General features: G+C 48.2%; 7 protein-coding genes across 7 annotated transcripts; 6 read left to right on the forward strand and 1 right to left on the reverse strand.

Moving 5' to 3' along the window:
• Positions 1 to 1,395: 1,395 nt before the first annotated feature.
• Positions 1,396 to 2,061, forward strand: BDW74DRAFT_181211 (uncharacterized protein; the record flags this gene model as incomplete). The annotated part of the gene is made up of 1 exon (XM_073729957.1): positions 1,396 to 2,061. The coding sequence occupies one exon, from the start codon at positions 1,396 to 1,398 to the stop codon at positions 2,059 to 2,061; it is 666 nt and encodes a 221-aa protein (XP_073580779.1).
• Positions 2,062 to 3,099: 1,038 nt separating this feature from the next.
• Positions 3,100 to 3,660, forward strand: BDW74DRAFT_181212 (uncharacterized protein; the record flags this gene model as incomplete). Its single annotated transcript, XM_073729958.1, has 1 exon — positions 3,100 to 3,660. The coding sequence occupies one exon, from the start codon at positions 3,100 to 3,102 to the stop codon at positions 3,658 to 3,660; it is 561 nt and encodes a 186-aa protein (XP_073580780.1).
• A 438-nt stretch (positions 3,661 to 4,098) lies between these two features.
• Positions 4,099 to 5,328, forward strand: BDW74DRAFT_66850 (F-box protein). Its single transcript, XM_073733404.1, has 2 exons — positions 4,099 to 4,681; positions 4,770 to 5,328. Exons 1-2 carry the CDS (start codon positions 4,220 to 4,222, stop codon positions 5,118 to 5,120), a joined length of 813 nt encoding a protein of 270 aa, XP_073580781.1. The 5' UTR covers positions 4,099 to 4,219; the 3' UTR covers positions 5,121 to 5,328.
• Positions 5,329 to 7,961: 2,633 nt separating this feature from the next.
• Positions 7,962 to 8,658, forward strand: BDW74DRAFT_158968 (uncharacterized protein). Its single transcript, XM_073725402.1, has one exon. It carries the CDS (start codon positions 7,999 to 8,001, stop codon positions 8,569 to 8,571), a length of 573 nt encoding a protein of 190 aa, XP_073580782.1. The 5' UTR covers positions 7,962 to 7,998; the 3' UTR covers positions 8,572 to 8,658.
• A 62-nt stretch (positions 8,659 to 8,720) lies between these two features.
• Positions 8,721 to 10,657, reverse strand: BDW74DRAFT_181215 (histidine phosphatase superfamily; the record flags this gene model as incomplete). Its single annotated transcript, XM_073729959.1, has 2 exons — positions 8,721 to 10,177; positions 10,627 to 10,657. The coding sequence occupies 2 exons, from the start codon at positions 10,655 to 10,657 to the stop codon at positions 8,721 to 8,723; spliced, it is 1,488 nt and encodes a 495-aa protein (XP_073580783.1).
• Positions 10,658 to 11,493: 836 nt separating this feature from the next.
• BDW74DRAFT_181216 (uncharacterized protein) lies at positions 11,494 to 15,942 on the forward strand (the record flags this gene model as incomplete). The annotated part of the gene is made up of 12 exons (XM_073729960.1): positions 11,494 to 11,525; positions 11,593 to 11,899; positions 11,955 to 12,145; positions 12,218 to 12,330; positions 12,378 to 12,482; positions 12,540 to 12,550; positions 12,605 to 12,738; positions 12,787 to 12,975; positions 13,194 to 13,397; positions 13,448 to 14,539; positions 14,602 to 15,608; positions 15,662 to 15,942. The coding sequence occupies 12 exons, from the start codon at positions 11,494 to 11,496 to the stop codon at positions 15,940 to 15,942; spliced, it is 3,666 nt and encodes a 1,221-aa protein (XP_073580784.1).
• Positions 15,943 to 17,047: 1,105 nt separating this feature from the next.
• BDW74DRAFT_158970 (uncharacterized protein) lies at positions 17,048 to 17,380 on the forward strand. Its single transcript, XM_073725403.1, has one exon. The coding sequence runs from the start codon at positions 17,053 to 17,055 to the stop codon at positions 17,242 to 17,244; it is 192 nt and encodes a 63-aa protein (XP_073580785.1). The 5' UTR covers positions 17,048 to 17,052; the 3' UTR covers positions 17,245 to 17,380.
• Positions 17,381 to 17,438: the final 58 nt, after the last annotated feature.

Below are 17,438 nucleotides of genomic sequence, written 5' to 3' on the forward strand. Positions count from 1 at the left end.
TCCATTGTTTAGCAAAGTCCCCAACACATAAATCAAACTCATACATCCCATCTGCAAGGCATGGACTTGCGACCAGTATCTCCATAAGCGATACCTACGATCGTTACAGGCCGGTCGCTCACCACACGACAGGTAAACACCAAGAACCCATTCTACACTAACAACCACAACTACAACAATGGAACCCCCAAGGTGCACAATCTACCTCGCCACTCTCCTTAGCAACGGCAGCAAACGAGACTATACCGCGCTAATGGTGATCCTAAAGTACTCAATGGTGGACCCCGAAGCAGGTACCCCAGGCATCAGCGCTCACTCATGCATCGACGGTAAGCGGGTTGTGTACACGGATAAAACCTTGTCCACTGAGATGTTCGCGCACTGGACCAAGATTGGCGAGATCATTGAAGAGCAAGTTGGTACGTTCCGCAAAGTGTTCTATGGCATTGAGTTGGCGGATAATGAGCTGTTTGTTTGTAACTTTTTGCAGGCGCTTGTTGAGAAGGGGTTGCTGGAGGGAAAAGTTGCGTTTGAGGCCGTGGACTTTTATGCGCCGGCTGCTTAGGTAGGTCCTTGGGATTTGGTTGTTTATTTGCGTTTGGCGTTTGGAGTTTGGAGTTTGGCGTTAAGGACTGTTTATTGGTTATTGGGGTCTTGTTTGGTTTTGATAGTTCGTAGAACGATGAAGATATGGAGCCTATAAGTAAATAGATGGACTTGTTCGAAGTCATTACTGGCCTCTTAATTTAAAGGTAGCTTCAACTGATCTTCCTGGGTTCTAGCTTGCGGATACTCGATGAGGCCGGATTTAAGTGCGAGAACGACTTGTATGTAATTATCACGCGGACTCGATCCATCAAAGATAGGTAAGCATAGACACTCTTACACCAGGAATGGACTCAACAGCCTATTGATCTCACTTAGAATTGTATCTATATTCCCGAACCTTGGGTTAATCCCTTTGTACTGTACAAAATGGGTTGATCTTGCTGTAAAAATACCAACCGCAGGCTCTATTTCACAAGGCATTCCTCCAGCTTTCAACGTCTTCAGCCCAGACAAAAAGCTTTTGATCCAGCTCAACAAAGAGAGCTAATGGGGAAGCCTGCGTGGACAATTCCAGATCAACACCACAATGCAAATATCCACAAAGCCTATCAAACTGAACAAAGATCTCTTTGTACCGTAGAACGGATGAAGGCATTGTACGATAAAGGGGACTGATCTCACATATCAACCCTATTAATCTATTTAAGGCGTCCTAGGTAGGCATCGAATGCGCTCTAACCATCGAGACCAAGGCCCTTATCAGCAGACGAGCTCATCACCTGAATCAAGACCATTAACCAAGTCACCACAACAACCAACAAACTAGATCCCAAGCAAACAACATCCATGGAACAATACACCATCTACCTCGCTATCGCAATCGCCAAGGTCGGCTCGCACCTCCCAACCCCCGTGTTGGTAATCCACAACGCCGTACTCCACCGCAGCGAATGGCTCTGCTGCCCCTCCTACCGACGCGCCATGATCTGGCAGGACGCCCCGTCCCGCGCCGACTTCCTGCGGTGCACGGAGCTATGCAAAATGTGGGAAGGAGAGGTTGAGTCGGTATTCGACCAGTTCTCCGCGACGCCCGCCGCGCTCGAGAAGATCTTTTTCCTCAATTTCATGAGACGCCTTGTGCGGCGGAGACTTATTAACGAGGAGATCGCGAGTGAGGCTTTTTCCAGGACGTTGCAGCGCCTTACGCCACACGAGTGGGATGTTGTTTCAGATGCGCTGCAGAGGGTTAAGGCAAGGGCTGCCGGTGCTAGGAAGAGCAACTTTATGCCGGGGGCCGAGGCGTATGATATGGCGAGCATGAGTCTTGCGTTGCCGGAGGTGCAGCAGAAGGGGGAGTTTGATATGAAGGATTTGAAGAGTGTGCTTGGGGAGGTGGCTAAGGAGAAGGTCGAGTCTGATAAAGACTGGGATTATATTGATAGGCCAATTCCGGAGGGACAGCAGCTGGCGAGCAAGAGGATCGAGGTGTTGGTTGAGGATTGGACGTCTTGATTCTATTCAGCTTTCTTATTAGGACGGAAGTGTTAGGGGCTGTGCTCAGTTGTTATTGTTACTAAGGGTCTGAAAATTTCATTATTTATATATTTGCTTGCGAAACATTATTTGGGGTCAACGTGATTTAAATTAAAGGACCATAAACTTGAACATTCAATATACATCTTTAGCAGTAATTTATACGATTTAAAAGCAAGACAATATAGGCATGAGAGCACTAGATCACCTAGGACTAGAGCTATAATTATTATTGCATTCCTGACGAAATTTGCTGTTTAATGTAGCCCGTTATTGTACAATAATGGGATGAACCCATCTATCGTTGTATTCTATTATGATCGAATCGAAGCGTCGATTACTTCAAAATAGAAGGCTATCCAACTTGCCTAGTCAGGACCATGATTCATCAAGCCGGACGCTATGTGGAACAGAGGGTGGATGTGACCCCGGCAACCCTCAGCCATCTCCATTGGTCTATAAGAAAGCTGTGGTTTGCATTGTTATCCACCACGTGGGACAATTTCTATAAAGATGATTTCAATGTCTTACCATCGTATGTTTCATCTTCACAAGCAGAGTACAATGAAGTTCTTGCCATGTTCAGCCACATCACACACAACAAAGCGGACTTCTTTCAAATTGAGAGGAGAAGAATTTGGAGGTATATACAAAGACGCGAAATAAAGGCAGGCCTCTGATGTTGCTGAGATATATAGATAAAGATGTAAGAGACCAAATGTTATAATATCGTTCCTAGCCTCCCAACAGAACCATATCCATGGCGTGACTGAGAATCTAGGTGTTTCAGGATGAATGGAATGACTTTCCGAAGCCGCCCTCGACAAAGGCAGCTTCATAAACAAGTTGATAAAAGTTTTGAACGAGAACGATTGATACTCGAAATTATAAATTGATCCATATCATTCTCGATTTTATCCCAGCTCAACTATCATTTCAAACCACCATTTAGTCTCGAACTGATCAATCCAGTCATAAAACCACAAATCCACCAACATCATCACCAGCACCACAACAATGCCCGACAAAATCCGACTCTCAGTCGCCATCACCTGCAGCTCACAAGTAGGCCCCTATATCCCCGCACAAGTCCTTCTCCTCCGCAATACAACCATCCGCCGCTGCGAATGGTTCACCTGCTTCAACTTCTCCCGCGTCTCCATCCACAGCCTCGAATTCCAAGAGTCTGACTACCTACGGCACATCGACCTGGGCCCCATCGAAATTGACCAGATCGAGAGATTCTACGAGACCTTCAAGGAAATGTACACTGACCACGAGGAGATCTTCATCATCGGCTTTGCGTGTAAGTTGGCTGCCAAGGGTCTGCTGAAGCAGGACGCTGTGAACAAAGCGCTGGCCGAGATTACGAGGCCGCTTGGCATAAATCAGGCTAGGAGGGCGAAGAGGGCGATTGAGGCGTTTCGTAAGGTCGAGAAATCCGGAGTCCGCTTTAATAAGGACTGGCGGTATTTGGATGAGCCGCTTGATATGAAGAAGATGAGTAAGTGGCATCCTGTGGGTAAGCAGACTAGTTTTGCGGTTGAGGGGCAGATTGAGTCTGCTTATGATGATTAGATACCTAGGTTGCGTAATTTGCTCTAGCTAGGTCTGATTGTTGCGTGTAAGAATATATGAGCTTTTTTTTTTGCTTTCTTCCTACTCGAGATACCTCTTCTATAGAACTTGCAGCTTGGTCTACATAATGGTAGCCGCTCACACATACGGCGCCGGTAAACGAACCCTATTTACATCAATGTAGGGCGAAGGCAATTTGACCCCGAGCCATCATTGTGCTGCCTCGAAACTCACGTGGGCAGGAGAGTCGAACTAAACAGTTTCTCAAGGCCTGCATCACTGCCCCCTATAATACCCCATTATATTGCCTTGAACCCCGCCCCATGCCAAGCTGACTAGTCAACTCAGCAGAAGAGCCTATGACTCACGTTGAATAGAGACGCTATCTATGGTTCTAGGCTTCTAGACATCTGGACCATGCGATAAGCGAGCAGTTGAGTTCGGTGATAACTTAAAACATAAATCGACTGGCGCCGCCGCTTGAGCACCAGCATCCAAATCCTAGCCTACGGTTAAACTTTCTCCTACCAGCTACTGTAATCCTTGCGTCTCAAATAAAATGAGCACTCCGATCGCATTTTCAATCCCTGAGATCCTCGAGGGAATCTTACTGCACCTGGACATGGAAACCCTTCTCCTGGCGCAGCGAACATGCCGAACCTGGCGTGCAGTGATCCAAAGCTCACCTGCACTTGAAAAGGCCCTCTACATGGCACCGGCGCATAGTTTCCTGGCGGACGATGCACAGAAGAGAGAGATGACGTGTAACCCGCTCCTCGCCAGGAAATTTCCACAATTATTCCCGACAATTCGAGATTCAAACAAACCAAAAGTCAGACGGGAGCGCAACACGACTATTTTCACAGGCCTTCATATGCTCGAACCAAATAAATTGGAGTCCTATATCCGACCAGAAGCAAGTTGGCGCCGAATGCTCGTCCAAGAGCCACCCGTGAAGACGATAGCTGTCTTCACAGCGACCTATGGCTGGGCAACAAGCTATAGCATTTATGAGATTGAGGTATGCTTGCCGGCATTCAATCCTGTCTGATTGTATTATAACAGGTTACAACATCCTGCCTTGGCGAATACAATCTAATTTACTCTAGGCCGGCGCCAAGGGATTAACAATGGGCGCCTACTTCGAATACATGATCTTCAACGACGGCTTATGGTGGCTGCCGTGGGCCACACCATGGGTGGTCTGGTGGGAAGAGACCACCAAGCCGCGGCCATGGGACACGTTGAAGCAGCTCGGGGGTCCAACGCTGGCCGCTGAGATCGTGATTATCAAGCCTGGTATTTCGAGTTGTATTGACGAAAAGGATGATAATGAGGACGCTGAGCATGTCCGGTTGAGAAATAGGATTCGGGATACGTATGCGACGTTGGGGGTTGAGCCTTGTCCATTGAGGAATCATGAGAGGGTGAATGTGTGGAGTTATTCGAAGATGAATTGAGCGATGTTCAATCGTATGGGTAACATTCAGTGGAATCTCATACGTCGGCATACCATTAGGTACCTATCTAACATGGGACAGCGAAATTATGATGCTCACGAGGATATTTGAGGTAGAATAAACGTCGACCAAAGTGTATAAAGACCGGAGACATTGTAGCTCCTTGGCATACCGTGCTTACTCATCTGACGCCCAAACTCACTTGGCGCCCAAATTATACCCACACCGACATTTGCTTGTAGATTTTAACCCCTTATAACTCGAGCAATTTTATTCTAATGGATCAGGCAATAGAATATCTTAATTCCTTGAAGCAAGGAGAATTTTTTTTATATACAAAAGTTACTTAAGAGTTTGGTGTAGACCGCGTTACTTTGTCCAGACGTTTTAAAGGCATTCAGGGCATGAAAATAGACTAATATAAAAACTTATTATTACTTAACGCTTAGCAATCGAGAGTTCTTATTAATTATATTAATTAACAGGCCAGCAAAGGCTTATTCTGCACATATAATATGGTTAAGAACTTCGCAGGCAAGATTACTTAAAAAAAGCCAGGAACTTACTGGGTTTCGCGCTGGCTTAATAAACATAAAAATAAACTTATAAGCGCCTATATAACTAGGATTAATTCTTTAAGAAAAAAGGCCAATTTAGTATATAAATACTCTTTATACTTTAACTGCTTAAGGCGCAAAATCGATAAATATAATATCCTGGCCAAGAATACCTACAACATGGACGAGAAAGGATTTCTTATTAAAATAGTCTTAAAAAGCAAGAAAATCTTCTCCAGAGAGGCCTATCTTAGAGAAGGCCTTAAGCAATATCTTTAGGATAGAAATTAAGAGTGGATAACCATTATTACATGTATCTTAGCTAATGGAAGAAGGCTGCCTCCAGGCCTTATATACTAGTTAGCTGTAAGTAAATTACAAAATACCTGGCTTTAAGACTTTAATCCTAAGGCCCATAAGTACTATTTTACCTCTTCTATATCAGGCTGGACAAATAACAATATAGGAATAGCGTGGGTTTGTAATGTTTTTAATAAGCAAACAAGGGATCAAGCAAGGAGGCGTTGGAGGCTTCTCCTTTTGGATAGCCACGGATCTTATGTCATAATGCGCTTTCTAGATTACTGCAAAGCAAATTAAATACTAGTGGCCATGTATCCGCCTTATTTAACGCATTCGCTGCAGCCTTTGGACGTTGGGATCTTCTCTCCTCTTGCCAGGGCGTATAGCAACGAACTAGACGCATTCTTATATTCCTGCCAAGGCCTCAGCGTAATTATAAAGCAAGACTTCTTTAGGCTATTTTAAAAGGCCTGGAGCAAGGCCTTAAGTGCAAAGAATATAAAGAGTTTGTGAAGATCGACTAGCTTATTCCCCTGGGATCCCGAGGCAGTACTAAAGTAATTTAGGAAGAATACAAATAAAACTCCTAAATTTACTAAGTTAGCGAGGCAAGTACTGCGAGCGGAAGATGCGGGAGATATTTAAAAACTTATTAAAGAGGCAGAGAGCGCGCCTACGCCTGAAATTTTCGAAAAACTTTGGACTATAGTGGATATACTTTATACAAACCACATACTCCTCCAGACGCAAGCTCAAGGCCTTGAGGAGGCGCTTGTTAATAAGAAAAAGAAGAGGTAACAAGGAAAGCCACTTACTCTTTAACTCCAGGCACCGGAGAATGGCAATGCAATCTTTTATTCTCCAGGGAAGATCCAGCAGGCGCGGGATCTTTAAAAACAGAAGGATAAGGCTATATAACAAGAAAAGGCCAGAAAGAAAGAGGATAAAATACACAGGTAGTAAGCTAAAAAGAAGAAGAAGAGAATAGCTAAAGAAAATGCAAAGATAAAAGCTGTAAATATGCAAAAACAACGCCTTAAAGCAGTGGAGTTAAAGAGGTAAAAAGAACACTAAAAGCAGCAGGCGCGTATAGATAAAGACGCGGAGATGCAACTTTAGGAGAGCTTTAAATTAGCTAAACTAGGCAAGAGTAATCCTCCAGCAACTCCAAAGGCATCCCCTAAGAAGAAGGAGAACCCCTCTGGCCCTAAAGTTATTCCCGACTCGCCCGTTCGCCTGAATTATTAAGGCCGCGAGATCCAACTACCACAGCGCTTTCGGGAGTCCTAAAATTGCTATATAAAGATTTTAGTTAGCAATAAATTTACCATCAAAATTTCAGGTTCTAATATGTTTTATATTGCGTTGAATTGCTTCAATTTTTCATCGTGGTGGAGGTCGAATTTTGGGCGGCATGTGAGTTTGGGCGTCAGATGAGTAAGCACGGTAATCCAGCCGAAATGTAGTCTCTATTGTATATAGTGAGCTTAGTACAGTTGCCTCGTGAGGTGCATCCTTGTAAGCAGGAAATAGCGCTTACTCTAGAGTACCATGCCTATAGGGGAATACGAGAAGACTAAACTCACCTCGGGCAGGTGCATTAGACGGCCGGGGGCCAAACCCCTGCTTACGCACCATAAGATGGACTATTTAAAGCCGGATTGGCCCCCAAAGTCCAACGGTAAATATGAGCGCTCGCGAACTTCAAGGACAAAATGGCCACTTGGGCGACACCAGCAACGCACACAGCACTCGGGACCACCGAGATTCTTGAGATGATCCTATTAGTAGTAGATATGCAGACGCTCCTTCTTGCTCAACGAACATGTCGGATGTGGCGCGAAATCATCCAGGGATCCCCTTCGCTGCAAAAAGCTCTGTTTATGATGCCCCACGCCCGCAGCGCTTCAGATGCACCTGACCGCCAGCGGGTGAAGAACCCCCTTCTGGCTAAGAGATTCCCCATGTTCTTCTGGGCGCCGGGGGATCCGCCATGGACGGATAAAGACATCAAAGTGATGGGGTTACTAGATGGAGCGGATATGTGCGATGAACGCCACCCCCAGAAACTGGAAGCGTACATTAGACCCGAGGCAAGTTGGCGCCAGATGCATGTTCAACAGCCGCCGGTGAGGGAACTTGGGATTTTTGAGGCGCGCTATACCGAGTTTGAGGGCGAGAGCTATCATGTTTATGAGATTTCGGTGTGTGAATCCGCATTTAGAATGGTATTGATGGATAACCAGCTAACACTCCTCTACGAGGCCTATGAGAATGGTTTGACGATGGGCGAATACTTCGAGTTCCTGCTTTTCCACAATGTTATGAAAGGTGCGGCTCGCATAGTCTCTTGGGGAAAATCAACCTGGCCGCCCTGGTCGAGAATGATGTGGATGATGGGGCGGACGCATGATTCAGACATTATGCTGAGGATATCGGCGGCTGTATCTAGGGACGAGGCAGGGAGCAGTGAATATGTACCAACCGAGACGGATTTGCGCCGGGAAAGGATTTGCGCTGAGTATGAGCGGCTGGGGGTCGAGGTTCATCCGCTGCCTGACATTCCGCGATGGAATGAATGGGAGGAGTGAAGATAATACACCTATAATACCCAAAATATGATGAAGCTGCGACTTCCATGGAGAACCACACATTTGTGGCGTCCATGGATAAGAGCTGCCGGCAATGTTTACTCCTTACTAAATCAGTCCATCAACTCCCACCTATAGGTTCAAAGACCTCAGGTTTGTTTAACACCAGTCGAAAAATCAACATATCCCCCATAACCCCTTTCACTCTCCCCATCCTCTAAAGCGACCGACCCCCTACTCTCCATCAACTCCGCCAATAGCACGCCCCTAGCCCTCGCCTTTCTCGCCCGAATCTTCCTCCTCCACCTCCTCAACAACAAAAACGCCCCAACCGCAGCCGCAATCCCAACAACACCCAGCGTAACCATCGAGCCCGTAATCCCCGCTAGTATCGGCCTCATCCCCTCCCGAATGCCATAATATATCGACGGATGCTCACTTGCGACGCGCCGCAGCGCCTGACAAAGCGGGAGCTCGCTCTCACAGGCCGAACACCAGTCTTCCGGTTTATTGATTGCGTTTTGCCCCATGATTAGCTGGAAAGAAGACCAGTCGAGACTCGTGTCGTTTTCGTCGCGGTAGCTGACGGGGTTGATTCGGATGGGTGTCAATGGCGCTGAGGGGTCCGAGCCGTTGCGGAAGAGGAAGCGCACGCGGAGACTGTCATGGGCTGCGGGGTAGGTGAAGTATGATGCGTTGAGGGTGCTGGGGTCTTCTTCCGTGAAGAGTTCGAAGGCCATTGTTGAGGCGTAGGCTGGGAGGCCGCGGAAGTCAATGCCCGACGCTGATTCTGATGTGTTGAGTGGATATGGAGATTCCTCTGGGAGCCCGAGCTGCCCGAAGAGCGCGAGCATGCTGTCGTAGTCACCTGAGAAGAGCGAGAATTTCCCACGTTCACCTTTATCTAGTGAGGCGACTGTCTCGCGTAGGTGCGCGACGATCGAGCCCCGTAGTGTGCGGCCGTGTATGGAGGCGTAGTGTTTTCCGGGTGAGAAATTTATGCCCATCTCGCGGGTGTCGGCTAGGGTGCGGAGTTGGAGGAGGTCAGACTCCAAGATTGCATTTTCACCCCTGGGTTGGAACGAAGTGTTGTGGATGCTGGCGGTGCTGAGGAGGTCGTAGATATCGTAGGCGTTCTCGTAGGAGAGGCTCGAGCGGTCGCTGTATGCTGGGATGTGTTGGAGCTGCGGATGGAAAGATTGATAGAAGGGGCGTGTTTCGTGGACTCTTAACGTGTAATTTCCGTCCCGCGTGAAGTCGCGCTCTAGGTCGGACATACCGGGGCATGAGGCGGTGGTTTTGCTGTTGGTCCATTGCAGACTCGGGTCTAGGCTTTGGGTGTTGGTGTTTTTGTCCTTGTGGATTATGGTAAATTGGCTTGCATCTCCATGGCCTGACTCCTCCTCTGATGAAGTCGTCAAATACAGCCCCTCCAGGAATACAGATGCACTCTTCAACAGGACGGGATCGTCGAGCGCAGCAGCGTAGATCTGGCTGGGGAGATACTCGTCTTCTGAGATGCTGAGGATCCGCTTTGGAGTGTTGGGTGCAATGTATAGGGCGCGGTAGTCGGATCCAACTTGCTTGTTTTGCTGGTATCCGAGGTCTGTGAGGGTGTAGTCGGGGAAGTGTTTTGATGTTCTTATTCAAGAGTTACCTATTAGGCATGGACGTGTTTGTGGTTTGGGTTGGGGGATTGAATATCATACGATCGCCATAACGAGTAAAGACAGTAACACCGAGAATTGTTTCGGCTGTAGTTAAGGGTATCAAGTGCCCTAAGAGGACTACCGAAATGACTGGCAAAAGCATCATACTTATAATGTTGGTTGTAGAGAAGACAGCTGCGGGAACTGAGCTGTTTGTAGATGGGAACTGGGATTTATAGGCACCTGCATTTGAAATCTGGGCAACTTTTTTAAACGTGTTAGGGATAGAAGGTCTGTTACCTGTCTACTTAGTGGGTGGAGATAGCGATGCAAAGCCCCCGGCTAGCCCTGGGCTAGGGTCCGATCTAGGGTGCCCCAGGTTAACCTTATGTTATTTTCAGCTTACTGACATTGGCCGACTTCCACCATTGGAGCATTTGAATGATGATACATACTGTTCGTGTGGCTTGAGATTGCCTTTATTCATGTACTGCAATATAGTTGATGGGTATAAGCCTATAAAAATGCTATACAGCTCTTTTGTTGTGTACCTGGTTCCTGGAACCACTCCGCGGGCGCAGTCCGTAGGCATCATAATTTCAGGGTCCAACAATAGCAATACGTCTATTCCGTAATGGTCAACTGTACTTCGTAGACAGCTTGCAAACTAGGCACTCGAATTCTCAGTCGGAGCTTGTTTACCGATTGAGGGTTGATGCGGATGTTTCGGATGTACAAGCTTCCATATGTTCTCCGCTAGGTATTTAATCAACTCGAGAAGACCAAGGGACATTGAAAGATTACCATTAATACATATATTTGCGGGTCTGTTCGTGATCATCTCTACCACCTCAATATTTTATGAGATATTCTGTGAGCACAAATCTGGTTTCTAAATTATATAGGTATTATAGACCCTGTCGGGGTATATTAGAATGTATTACTGTTGCCGGCTTCATCCTGGCCACATACTTATGGCTTTCAAGTACTCCTTGAATTATAGCTACCGCTCCTTAACCAAGGTGGTCGTCACCAAATGGACATGGTAAGTTGTCCAAAGTCTTGGTCGCCACTACCGCGGAAGGCTGGACGCGGGCAGACCCCTGCAAGCGCCAATGTTGGGCACTCCAGGCCTGTGCGGCTGAACCGACACGCTAATCAACCGCTGGGCAAGCCAAGCGGGGCTCCATCCTTCTCTCGTCTTTACCCCTCCTCCTCCCCGTCAATCTCCAAACTCCCTTACCCTTCTTCACCTTCGACCGAAAGGTACAAGATGAGCCAGATCGAAGTGACGAGACCTAAAGCGTACGTTAAGCTCAAGATCAATCTGTCCATTCAACTTTCGACACTGACTTGGCGACCTTTCTCGAAGCGACGACCTCTGGCATAATGCCGCTGAGTCTCTTAGCGAGGAGGAACGAGCGAGCCTCGATTTCCAGCGCCCGGAGAAGCTGCAGATCCTTACGGACTTACATCAGCTCACCGAGAAGGAGATTCAGCGATCTGAGGAGAAGCGTCTCTCCTTCAAGCGAAAGTCCGGCGAGAAGGTCATTGTTCGCGTTCTGTTCGCCAAAGTGGCCAAGTGGATTACACGATTTAAGGAGCTCGGAGATGTCGCAGTTCAATTTGACCCCGTCCACGCAGCTCTGCCTTGGGCAGGGGTCAAGTTCCTCCTAGAGGTAGGGCTCTACATCACCCTTTTTAGTGGATTCGCTCATAGTAAAGCAACAATAGATTACGGTCAGCGATTCCGAGATCACGGAGGCAATCCTCGAACATGCAACGTCGCTCGCGGAGCTGATAGCTCGTTATGCTGTTTTCGAAGAGCTATATCTGCAATCAACTTCGGTCGCTGCAACGGAGTTACGGAAGGCGCTGACGGCGCTGTACAATCGAGTTCTAGTGTATCTTGCGAAGGCGAAGAGGTACTTTCAGGATCGCACTTTTAGTACGTCCGGTAAACGCTGGCTGGAAGTCGTGGAGCTGACCGGATATAGAATGCTCGATCAAGAATGTATTCTTCGTTACCCCCGACTTTCAAGCTCTATTTATGAGGTTGCGACCACGCAGTTGACCGTCGACGAATGCGCTAGGCTGGTCGATAGGGAGGGTATGTTTCGGATGGTTGTCAGGGTCCGGCTGAACTGACCGCGATAGGACAACTCGCGCGACACGCGCAGTTGAAAAGGATACTCGATGACATAGATGCTCCATTGACTCGGCTTGACGAAAGACTGAGTGAGATAGAGGACAATCTCGATGGTGAGACCACTGTTCTCCGACCATCCAAGGATCACCGACCGCTGACTCTCTTCCTAGAATCGAAGCGGGTCAATATCTTGTAGTGGTTATCGAAAGAACCATATACGAAGCACCACAAGCAGACGCGATCGGACTTCCTTGCCGGCACTGGGACCTGGCTTCTCACCCACCCTTTGTATAAGCAGTGGAAAGATGATAGCGCCTCCAGTCTACTGTGGCTTCATGGAATCCCTGGGTCTGGGAAGAGCAAACTAGTGTACGCTAATGTCGCCCGATACAAGAATATACTGCTTACATCCCACAGTTCACTGGTAATTGAGGACTTCTTGGAGCAATCCAAGAATGGTCGCTCTCCCCCAACGGCATACTTTTATTGCTTGCGGAATCCTGCTGAACCGGGACGCGCGAATCCAGATAATATCCTGGCCAGCATTTCTCGACAACTGGCGCGCGCTAACGGCGTCGGTCAGCTACTCGAGCCGGTAACTCGTCGGTATGCAGAAGAAGAGCAAGAAAGATTCCCCTCGGGCCAACTGGGACTAGAGGACTGTCGTGACTTGATACCCGAAATACTTTCTCTGTATTCTATGGTCATTGTGGTCATTGACGCACTCGATGAATGCGACCCGGAGAGAAGATACGAGCTTCTTAAACCCTGGACGACATTCTACAAGAGTCATCGACATTGGTCAAAATACTCGTATCTAGCAGGGATGATCAAGACCTTGTTTGCCATCTTGAGAAGTTTCCAAATGTGCCGTTGACATCTGAGAACAACTCCGACGATATCCACCACCTCGTCAAGACCGAGACGGAGAAGCTTATTCGTCGCCGGCAATTGCTGAGGTTCTCGCACAATAAAGATGAGATGAAGGAGATGATCGTAGACAAGATCAGTGAAGGCGCAGATGGAATGTAAGTGTGATTTAACCTAATCGCAATATTCAGCGTGCTGATGTCAAAAGGTTCCTTTGGGCGACATTACAGCTGCAATCCCTGTGCCAATTGAAAACAGACCAAGCCATCCAAGAGAGAATTGGAAGATTGCCACCAAAGCTGGAGGACTTGTACCGCGAGATTCTGGACAGAATCGAGGAATCGCCATCTCAGGCTGACAGAAAATCTGCCCTTAACACCCTGCACTGGCTGCTCTCTTCCCGGCGAACTCTGACTAAGAAAGAGCTCCTGGCAGCCGCTTCAACCTCCGTGAGATTACCTACCATCCGACTGACAAAGGACCAGATTCTAGACCTGTGCTGCAATCTTGTTGTCTTTGACGCTGAAATAAATACTTTTACATTTGCCCATCTCTCTGTGCGAGAATTCTTGGAGAAACAACCGGCATTCTATCACAGGTTATCTCACGCTCACCTGGCAGAGACGTGTTTGCTGTCTCTTGTCAGCAACCGCGCTATCAGCTTCCAGCGGTACTACAACCCCACGGCCCCGGAAAGTTTAGAGACAATATATGACTACGCGGCTGCTCACTGGGGCCGGCATTGCCGATTTGCTGGTCGAGCTCTGCGCACTGGAGACCTCGGAGACTTATTAAACTCCTTTCTATCTCCTGGAAGCCACGCAATGTCGCCAATGTTTGAGGCCTGGGAGACAATAGTCTCCTGCATGTCGGATTCGGATAAGGACCATTATTTCGGGGTAGAATCAAATGGAAAATCATCCGCGATGTTTACTGCTTGCTGTTTTGACTTGACCGAGATCTTGGAGCGATTCATCAATGATGGAGCTGACCTTACTGTGTGGAATATATGCGAACGCACACTTCTAGAAACAGCCATGCATTCTGGAAGCCAAGACTGCATGGACTTACTAATGGCTATTGATTGTGGCCTGTCACCAGAGCAGCTCCTTCTTTATGCAGCTGAACATTGCCCGGCGGAGATAGTCTCTCACTTTCTTCAACTACACGATGTTCGCATCAGTGACGAGGCAATACTTGCCGCATTTCACAATAGTGATAGCGGGAACATTGTGAAGCTGCTATTAAACCAGGAGTCAGACATCAGTGTAACCGAGGCCTTGCTTCTCGAGGCGTCCCAGTATATTTTGGACAAAGAGTATATGGGAGTGATGAGGGCTTTGCACGACTATGATCGCGAAGGTTTCCAGTCTCACATCTCTCTCAACGTCCCGATGGCAGAGGCGTTCTTGAACTCTTCTTTAATGTCACCAAGGGGAGATTACCCGTTGCAGAAGCCCTTGTCACGGCTGCAGCTGGAAACTGGAGTGATGGATACGGTATTATTCAATTCTTGTCTAAAGTTTCAAACTCCGCGGTTCCTGTCACTGAAGCCGTTTTCAAAGCTGCAGTTAGGAAGCCTCAGGGCGGATTGGCCATCATCAAATTCTTGACAAATGACCCCGGGTGCAAAATTCACGTTACAGAGGCCGTTTTGACCGCCGTGACTCATAACGACGCCCAAGGGGCTGCTATCACTCAAATTCTGGTGGAAGTTTCCGGGCGCGAAATGCCTTTTTCTGAATCCCTTTTCATCACCGCAGCGTATAAGGAGACACAGGGCAAGGCTATTATTGATATTCTATTAGGAGCCTGTCAACACCCGATAACTATAACACAAGACCCCTTCAAAGCAGCATGTACTAACAGGAAGCACGCACGCCAAATCCTAGAGACTCTTATGGAGCAAGGACATGTGAGTCTCACTGAAGACATGGTACTAGAGGGTATTGAAAGCTCTCGGTATTTCCAAGGTAACCTGGAATTTCTCTACAAGAATCATCCGGAAAACCTGGGACTTTTAGAAACGACGGTTATAGCGACCATTCAGAGCGGGCCTGATGACCTACGGTTTCTCCTCGGGCGGCACGATTTTTCCAATTGTGCAAAGTCACTAGGGACTCCCGATGAATTTGCTTGTGGTGATTGCAAGCTCACAGAGAATCTTCTTATCGTGGCGCTGGAGAACGTCATGCACGACCGGCCTCTGTTGGAGCTATTGCTGAACCATGGCAAGCCCAGTGTGACAATACCGGATACTGTCCTTCTGACCGCGATCCAAGTACCGGATGAGCAATATGTGGATATTGTAGTATTTCTCTTGGATCACGAGATCTCGGTGGTCCGTATTACCGAGGATGCCATGATTAGTGCAGCAAGTTATAAAATTGCAACCTTTTCACGCTGCTACTAGATAAGGCAGGGGATGAATTCCATCTCACCGAGAACATCGTCGTGGCTGCAGCGCACAACGAGAAGCATGGCCTTGAGATTATGAAAACCATCATTTCCCGCAAAGCCGACAGTTTCCACGTCTTCGGAACCGTTCTGCTGGCAGCAATAATGAATAATGACCAGAATCCCGACCTCACGACGACGTTGCTGGCTCACGGAGAAGACTACATCCAGATTACTGAATGCATGATTTTAGCTGCAGCGCGATGGTCCAGACATCCGCAACTCGTTGAATTGCTCCTACATTAGAAAGACACGGTTGAATACTCGGATCGTATGCTGGAAGCCGCTGCTGGGAACCCCTTTGCAGGAACAAAGACCGTACAACTGTTGGTTGATCACTTTGGGGCCAGAGTTCGTCTGACAGATGCTGCGCTGATAGCTAACTGTATCTTCGCTCCTAAGAACTCCGAGACCCTAGCATTCCTACTTAGTCACTATGGCAAGGACACATTGATCAGCGAGGAGGTTTTCATGGCAGCAACAACGTCCAGGCAGGCATGGACGTTTCTGTCGCTGTTAGAAGAGCATCAGGGAAAGGGTTTTTACCTCACCAATGACATTCTTCTGGCTGTGGCAGGGAATTCCAAAACCTCCCGAGGGTGCCCGTCCCCGCTCGCATATCTCGAGGATCGATGTCACAGTTCCAGCGTTTTCACAGAAGAAATACTAAAGACTGCAGCTCGGGCGCAGAATAGCGAAGTGTTTAACGTCATATTTAACAAGTTTGGTGAGGAAGTCGAGATCTCCGAGAGTGTCCTGGAAGGCGCAGCGCAGCATTTCCACAACGAGCGTATGTTCGATCGCTTGTTGCGTCACCTGGCGGAGGATGTACGGATTACGACAAAGGTCCTGGCTGCCGCTGGACTTAACCACGGCATGAACTTTGACCTTATGGCTGTTTTGCGGGTTCTGCTGTAAGTAGATGGACGGGATCGCATCACACCGGAGGTCGTTACTGCAGCGGCAGCGAACAGGCCGCATGGCCTTATGATGCTCTGCCACCTCTCGACAGTTGCTCCTGAGAAGACAGAGGCTGCGGTGACACCAGATGCTCTTCTTGCTGCCGTTGCTTGCGGCAATGCTGACGTGCTCGAGCTTCTCGCCGACGAGTTGTCCCTGCATGCCTCTCCGGAACAACTCGCAATCTCCAACCTACTCAACGCGACAGAACTTGTTGGCACACGGCGCGCCCTGGCCGACGGGGCTCATCCGGATTACCGTGATAGCGAGGGCGTGACTCCTCTGGCGCGCGCGATCATTGACGGCCGTCAGGATCAGAACAGCCTTGTTATCAGGGAGCTTCTCGGGACAGGGCTTGTGGACGTCAACTCGAGAGACTGTTTGGGCCGAACACCTATGCACCACGCTGTGAATCGCTATGACAATCATCCTGACCACAAGGGCATAACAGCCATTCGGATCTTGCTTTATGCGGGCGCGCGGGTGGATATCGCGGACAAGTCTGGGGAAACGCCGCTTGACTTGGCAAGAAGGCACGGCAAGTATCTTGTAGAGCATATGCTGCTGCAGGCTGCCAGATCCGCGTAGTAGGTGCGAGGGTAGACCCAAAGGTAATGTTTCAGATCACTGCAGCATAAGGACGAGGAATTCCCATACTAACGAGCTGCCCATACATTGCGGCTTACAGTGCCATACCATAGAACTAGGGTCATGTAAGTTTGTCTATAGCTTCAGAAAAGCTCCGTTACCATATTTGACGGCCACCTCATTGTGACACAAAT

This window comes from Aspergillus multicolor (assembly GCF_047715735.1).
Source record: "Aspergillus multicolor strain CBS 133.54 unplaced genomic scaffold BDW74scaffold_26, whole genome shotgun sequence".
Classification (NCBI taxonomy): Eukaryota; Fungi; Ascomycota; class Eurotiomycetes; order Eurotiales; family Aspergillaceae; genus Aspergillus; species Aspergillus multicolor.